Source organism: Mustela lutreola, chromosome 4 (assembly GCF_030435805.1).
Source record: "Mustela lutreola isolate mMusLut2 chromosome 4, mMusLut2.pri, whole genome shotgun sequence".
NCBI classification, from domain to species: domain Eukaryota; kingdom Metazoa; phylum Chordata; class Mammalia; order Carnivora; family Mustelidae; genus Mustela; species Mustela lutreola.
In genome coordinates, this window is record NC_081293.1 from 192,463,548 (window position 1) to 192,471,370 (window position 7,823).

Genomic DNA, 7,823 nt, shown 5'->3' on the forward strand with positions numbered 1-7,823 from the left:
ACACCCAAATGCCTCTGCATTTTTTTTTAAAATTATGAAAAGCACTTACTAAATTCATTTACCCAAATATGATGCTGTATTAGGTAGAATTAGGCAGATACCCTCTCCTCTGGTAAGCTACAATTTAAGAAATTCAGGGCATCACTGAGGCATGTGGATTTCAGATGCAGAAAGACCAATAATCAAACATCAAATAGGCTCATCGGTATAAAATTAACATGCGGACACTTAAGGAGAAAATATGAAGGATTCTGGGAGGGTTGGCGGGAAAAGAGACCCTGTACATAAGATGGGCAGCCATGGTTTATGTGGGGGATACTGAAAGGCTCTTCTTTGGAGATCCCCTGATAATACTTTCTGATAAAATAATAAAGAGTTCTGTTAAAATTTTCTATGTATAGATCTAGAAAAATTATTAAAATGTTTTTGGTTACTAACATACATAACTCCAAATGATCTACCAACCTGGCCAGTCTGTCAAAACACAGAAGCCTACTTACATTCTCTGGTTAGAGGATGGGGGACTCACCCAAAAGTTAGAGATACTAAGGAAGGATGACAGACGTAGTTCACTCTCAGGGCAAAAACAGGAGAAAATTCCACACGAGACACACGGACTTTAGCCTCAGCAGAACTTCTTTGCACAACATCAGAGATATCTTGACATTTCCTGGAACCTAGACGTGAAGGTAGCCATGGAAGACTGGCATCTCTGCTAGGATGAGATGCCAAGTACTTTCGGTTACAGATGAGAAGGAAAATGTAGTGGCCGTATTATTACTGACTCTGAGCCCAAACAAAAGAACTGGGAAGTGAGACAGAGTTATGTAATAGTCTGCATTTCAGAGTTCAGAGGACGGAAGGGGACCGGGTGTTCAAATGACAACTTTGTGCTGCTGTTTTTCCACTAGCAGCAACCCTCCTACGGACACGGCCATATACGAATTCCAAAGTTTTCAAACTGAGTTTGTAGGGATTAGCTTGTGGGGCTGGACGCGGGTAGAAGGGGGTGGTTGGCGTCCGTCAAGCTAAACCATATGCATGCTAGGCCCCAGATTGGGACAAAGGAGAAACCCTTATTCCGCTCCCTGCTGAGGGTGCTCCCCTGGGGCTCCAGGGGACCCATGAGTCCTTCCTTCCCTTCCAGTGCACACCCAAGTTCTCTCACACTGTCCCCCCCCAACCTATGTTCTCTCATTCTGTACTTCTTCTCTAACAGGGCTGTTAGCACCTATCTTTTGGGGTTTGTATGCCTCTACTAGCCTTCCCGCTCTTCCTCCTCCTCCTGAGTGGGAGGGAGGAGGGAGAGAGAGTTCCCAGAAGACTCTATGCTGAGCTGGTAGCCCGATGTGGGGCTTGATCCCACACCAGGAGATGGCAACCGGAGCCAAAATCAAGTTGGCCACTTACAGCAACTGCGCCATCCAGGTGCCCCTCCTTCTCTTCTTTAGAGGGATTTCTTAGGATGCTTATGCCTATTCTTACGGGCTTATTTCTTCTCTATTTTCCTGTCTAAAAAGGCTTTACCCGTTCCTGTGGTCGCTCGTTCCGTCCTGAACAGTGGCGCCAGGGGGCAGTAAAGAAGCTGTGTCTCTTCTAACTTGAGTCCTCTAACCAACCAGGTTTCCTATAGCAGAGATTTTATAACGTGTCACAACAAATCCTCACAGAGTGCTGCAAAATCTTTGGCAATGCGTGGGCGAACCACATACTTAGGTTATGGTCCAGGCACAGAAAATGTGACTTTATAAAACACAAGCAAGACTTGGTATTTTAAGGGAAACCCTGTGAATCTTGGCGATAGAGTCTAGTAACGCTCCTCATGCTGAGAAAAAGGCCATTCTTCACAGTTAATACATAATTCTAGTTGAATAGTGATGAAAAAATCGCCATTTTGATTGAATTTTTTATGTCATTTTGTCATTATTTAAAAACACCATCAGCAGGAGGGGAGACAGGCAAGACATAATGCTGGGGAAAGAATAATTACTGTTTAAATTAAATTTAAAGTAAACTATGAAAGAAAGCATAGAGGGTGATTTAAATAAATGAGTGCTGTTATCCTAGGCAGTCACTGGTTTCATAAAGTCTTTCAAAATTTAAAATGAAAATCTTTGCTTCCTTCCCCATCTATTTACAACAATCTCACAATAATCTGGATGTTTTCTGCTTTGTCAAAATATGCCACCATAGAGGGGACCTTAGTACATAAGATGTGGGAACCATGGACATGAAGGCAGGAAGGGGACCCAGATCCATTGCCAGTTCGTCCTGCAGGTGTCTCCAGTGTGATTGTATGAAGAACCCATTTTTGCCAACTCCTGCCATGATTTGCGAAGAAAATCATTACCGTGTTTATCTCCCCAAGCAGAGGGTTGGGTTCTCATAATCAGTAACTATGTCATACTCATCTTTATAACTTGCACATTCCCTTCATCTCATTCCAAATCTTCCTCCAGCCCAGCACCTAGTACAGTGCCAGGCATATTCTATGTAAACAATAAATGATGTCACTGAAGTGGTAGGAACAGGATATTTTTTGAATGCTTTCCTAGAATGCAGCCTTCTTTGCTCCTTTCCTAACAATATCCTACATCTTCAGCCGAATGAGTCAGATGAGAGGAAACCAATTGTCAATTCCTAAGTTAAAACCCAACTGGCTAAGCCAATCAATAGATCCTATCCCCTTGGTCACAATGGTTGGTGAAGACATTTGTCTCAAGTTGGCCAAAAAAAGTCCAATGAGATTCAAAGGCAGGACTTTTGTTTGAACTCTCCATGTCACAGACTTTCTTGAAAGTTACAACTTGAACTGTGTATGTAGCTCCGTGAGATGTGGAAGCTACTTCAGGATCTCAAGATCACAGCCTATCAAAAACAGAACCTACATTAAGAAGGCAGAACACAGAAACTGAGGGTAAGGAAATGGGTTCAGTTCATGTTTTTTAAGTGACCGAGACTTACCTGAAACTGTTATCCCCACAAAGAAGCTCTGCTTAGGCCCTCCCTGTTCCCTAGATCCTGGAACTGGATTCTTCCCTCAGTGTCCTGTGTTGATCCACACGTCCTCCATTCCCAGAAGGATCATCTCCTCATGAAATGGAATAATAACATGCCCCTCATCTGGCTGGGACCTTTCTAGTAAGTGGGTCCCAAGCTGTTTGCTTTCCCTGGCTACAGGCTGAAAAGCTATTTGGCTTTGAGTATTGAGCTTTCATCATTTTCTGTTATTGACATACCACAAGTCCATCGACAGAAACATACGAAATTGACCTCCCAAACACTGCAGAACTTAGAAAAGAAAAAAAAAAAAAGGAAGAAATACCCTAAGTTTATTTTACGTTAGCATATTTCAGTAATTTAACTATTTAGTTTTAGAGACAATTCTAGGACAGCTCCATGCCACTCTCCAGAATGACACCTGTTTGAGTAACGCCGTCTATGGAAGAAGTGATGATTAGGTAAGCCTTTTATTGCTATTAAAGCCCTGCTCTGTCTTCACATGTCAGCTGATTTCCAAAGAAATCAAGATGGAAGAGAAGATCCAATGACTCTTCAGAGATTTACATGAACGAGTCCAGTGAGATACATTAAGTATTTATTTAACTAAATATGTGATATCTTAAAAAATAATCAACTCATTAGGATGGGAGCATTATTTGAACAAACGTCTTACTATAAACCAGGAAGCACGCTGCGGCAGCCCGTACTGTTGTGTGGACTCTGGGTGGTGGTTCAAGCCCACCAGGAGTTCAGTGGGAGCCAGGGAACCGAACAAAAGATTGTTCAGGAGCGGCAAACAGTCAAGAATCTTCAGCAATAACTTAGGTGACTGAAATACCACTCTTCAAAGGAGTGTCTAAATGATAAGAATTGGATTTAGCTGCGACATGGGTGGTGCCTTGGCCAGTCCCTTTGATACAAACTGTGAACATTCTCTTCAACCAGCTCAGTAGTTTCTATGCCCTTGCTCCCTGGACTTCATACCATGTGCCCTCTGTCTAGGAGAGCTTTCCTCCGTGTGGTTTACAGGTACCTGGCATGGTCTTAAACTGCTGTCTTCTTCCTTTTTTCTCTCTCACTCTGACTTTATTTTCACCAGCTCTGCATTTCCTTGCACATGTTGAGAACCAACATGCCAAGTGGTAGAACATTATTCAAGACTGACATATTCACCCCCTGAGGTCTTCCCGTGGAGGGGACCCTACGGGATGGGAGCCAGCCTGCACTGTGGGGTCAGAAACCTTTAATCCAACATCTGGAGAATGAGAAGGCCTGACCCTGGACAAAGTACAGGAGAAGATTGTGCTGAAGGTAGAAAGCACACAAGCAGGGAAGCCCCCAAATGATGTTTGATCTGAGGACTTAAAGGAGACTCAGTATTGCTAGGATATAGCATGAGAAGGCCTGGGAACAAGAAAGATCTCTGGTGGGGTAAACAATGACCAGGTCAGCGTCTTATTAGGAAAAAAAATGTTGGACTTTTTCTAAGACCAATGGAAACACTTGAGAAGTTTCAAAGAGAAAATGTCAAGAGTAAATTCCTATCTAAGAAATATCATTGTGTCTCTAGTACTGAGAGTGGACAAGAGTAGAACAATGAAGAGACAGACGGTTTCTAGATGGTTTTTAGACAGATGGTTTCTAGGCTGAAGATGGCAGGTTTGGGAGTCCTGGCATCAAAGTTATGAGTGGGACAAAAGCACTCTAACAGGGTATTCAGAAGCGGAAGTGATGAGGACCCTCTAGAGAACTCCGAAGGACACCAGCATTTGAGGAGTGGACAGAGGAATAGAAGCCAACACATGACAAGACACACTCCATCGACCCGTTCTTCTCTCCTGCCCCACATGAGCTTCCTTCGCCTCAGCTGGATGCTCCCTCGGTGGTGAAGTCTTGACTCCCTCAGGTAGAGTCAGTCCTTCCTCCAGATCTGCTATTATGATAGTTATTACATTTATTACATTTATTTGTTGCTCGCAGCGTGATCAGGGAGAGGGGCGTGGACTAGATCGGTGATTGGCCGAGGTAAAGGATATAAAGCGGAGAGACTGTCGGGACAGGAGAGAACTAATAAAGAAGCTTGCCACCCATCACGTTTGCGGGTCGTTCTTGCCGGTGAGAGCGACAAGTGGTGCCGAAACCCGGGACTTCGCCCGCGTCGCAAAGAGGTGATCGAGGTAGAGCAACGATAAGGTAAGGAGTGCACCAATAACTGTCTATTGACAGGGAGGTTCCCTGAAGACGATCGGAGGTAAGGTTGCTTATAAGGCTCTTCAGGGACGATAGAGAGAAAGTTTTCCCAGGATGGGAAATGAGATTGCTAGGTGCAGGATGGAGGGCCCTCTAAAGGATATCCTCAAGGCAAATGGCACCCCCTTAAAGACGAAAACAGCCCGCTCTTTCTTGAGAGAAGTAGGAGAAGTTGCCCCCTGGTTTATAGAGGAGGGGCTCCTGAATGTGCCACAGTGGGAGCACCTGGGGGAGGACTTGAAACGATGCCCATTTGTAACCTCGGGAACCCTTGCCGTGTGGTCCTTGGTGAGAGTGTGTTTACAATCTACTCGAGAGCCCTTGAAGCAAGCAGTGCAACAGGGAGGGGAGGTTCTGGAGCAGGTAAAGGAGGAGTCTCATAAAGGGTCTTCCCAAGACTCCGACTCTGAAAGTGAAAGTTCGGAAGGACTCTCGGATAGCGAGTTGCAGGAAATAGGGGAGAGAGAGGCAGATAAGAAGGAGAAATCTCCCAGTCTCCAGGCATTACAGGATTTGGAAGCCATAAGACAGCAATTCGAGAGTAAGGAGGTGGAGTTGCAGAAGGCATTAGAGGAATTAAGAATGCAAGGAGAAGTAATGGCGCAGCTGAAAGCAGAAGCGGAAGCTGCAGCTGTGGCGCAGTCAAAATTAAAAGCGGAAGCTATGCCGCTTCCGCATTCTAGCCCTACGGCGCCACCCTATGAGTGGCCCCCGCCTTACAGGCCAAGCTGCGCCAAAACGTGCCATTGTTCAGACTGCACGGCACAAAATTGGAGAGAGGTTCTTGGCCCAGGAAAAGGCTTTTTTCCCGTATTGGAAGATCAGAACCAGCAGAGGTATCATCAGCCGTTAGATTTTAAGTTGGTAAAGCAACTTAAAGAGGCAGTTAGCGCCTATGGACCCCAGGCAGCCTTTACTGTCTCCCTTGTGGAGTCACTGGGAGCGCTCTTCCTCACTCCTGAGGATTGGGCCAACCTGGCCAGAGCGGTTTTAAGTGGAGGGCAATATCTGGAATGGAAAATCCAAAATCAGGACAATTGTCAGGATACAGCACGGAGAAATGCAGCCGCAGGCAACCCACAATGGAATTTGGACATGCTAACGGGCACGGGGCTATACCTCGGGGCCCAAGTGGAATGACTAATAGCCCCACCTTATGTCAGTTGTATGTGAGTCGAGCATTGGAGCCCTTTAGGAAAGCATTCCCAAGCCTAGTTTGTTATCATTACATGGATGACACCTTAATCTGCGGGCCAGATGAGGGGTCCCTACCCCCGGCTCTAGTCTTCCTACAAAGACAATTGGCAGAATGGGGGTTAACTGTGTCCCCTGAAAAGATTCAGGCAGGAAACCTACAAAAATACCTTGGTATGCAACTCTCTGGCACGATAGTAAGACCTCAATTGGTACAAATCCGCAGGGATTGTCTGCACACATTGAATGATTTTCAAAAACTTCTGGGGGATATTAACTGGATCCGACCATATATAAAAATTACTACATCAGAATTGAAACCCTTATTTGAAATTCTGCCTGGAGATCCTAGGCTGGATTCCCCAAGAGCACTTACCCCGGCTGCCATCAAAGCATTACAATTGGTCGAAAACAGATTAGCCCTGACAGCAGCAGATAGATGTGATCCAGAAAAACCTGTAAATGCCATAGTTATCCCATCCCCTGGGTCACCCACAGGAGCCTTATGGCAAGGAGGACCCCTGCTATGGATCTACCTGCCCCATAATCTCAGCCGCGTCATCACCCCGTATGCTACGGCTGTAGCTATGGTGGCAAACAAAACACTCAAAGCTAGCATACAAGTCCTCGGGAGACTGCCCGATGCATGTATAATCCCTTATGACAAAACCCAAGTGAACATTCTGACACATGTAAATGATGATTGGGCCATTTTGACGGTCGCCTACCCTGTTACATTTGATAATCATTACCCCTCACACCCCCTAATTGAATTCTACAAAAATACACCTCTCATTTGGCCTAAATCCTGCCGATTGGAGCCACTGGTCGGGGCTCTCACAGTGTTTACAGATGGTGGTAAATTTGGAACTGGTGCCTACGTGGTGAAAGGAAAAGTAATTCCGGTTGTTGTGCCATCGACCTCAGCCCAAAGAACCGAATTGTTGGTAATTATGTGTGTTCTACAAAGATTTCAAAACCAGCCTATCAACGTTATTTCAGACAGTAAATATGCAGTTACAGCTACTAGATCTATTGAAACTGCTATTATCTCAGCCAGCCAATCAGAAATTTCCTCCTTACTGGCTGAATTACAAGACATTATACTCTCCCGTGGTGCCCCTTTTTATATCGGACATCTCAGAGCGCATTCAGACCTTCCGGGGCCTATGGCTGAGGAAAACCGAATGGCTGACGCGGCCGCGCGCTTCACTGTTTGTAACAATTTGTTTTCCTTTCTTTCCTTTTAGATGGCACATGCCTCCACTTTGGTGATCCTCTCCTAATTTTCTTGTATCTTCACCAGGCCAATAGTACCCAGCAGAGGGTTCTCTGTGTTCATTGAAAGAGAGTATGAGACCTAATGCATCTATTAT

The 7,823-nt window shown here is 45.2% G+C and overlaps 1 protein-coding gene across 1 annotated transcript; it reads left to right on the forward strand.

The window, feature by feature from the left end:
- Positions 1-5,150: 5,150 nt before the first annotated feature.
- Positions 5,151-6,247, forward strand: LOC131830236 (endogenous retrovirus group K member 5 Gag polyprotein-like). Its single transcript, XM_059172564.1, has 2 exons — positions 5,151-5,894; positions 6,217-6,247. Exons 1-2 carry the CDS (start codon positions 5,308-5,310, stop codon positions 6,245-6,247), a joined length of 618 nt encoding a protein of 205 aa, XP_059028547.1. The 5' UTR covers positions 5,151-5,307.
- The last annotated feature ends 1,576 nt before the right edge of the window (positions 6,248-7,823 follow it).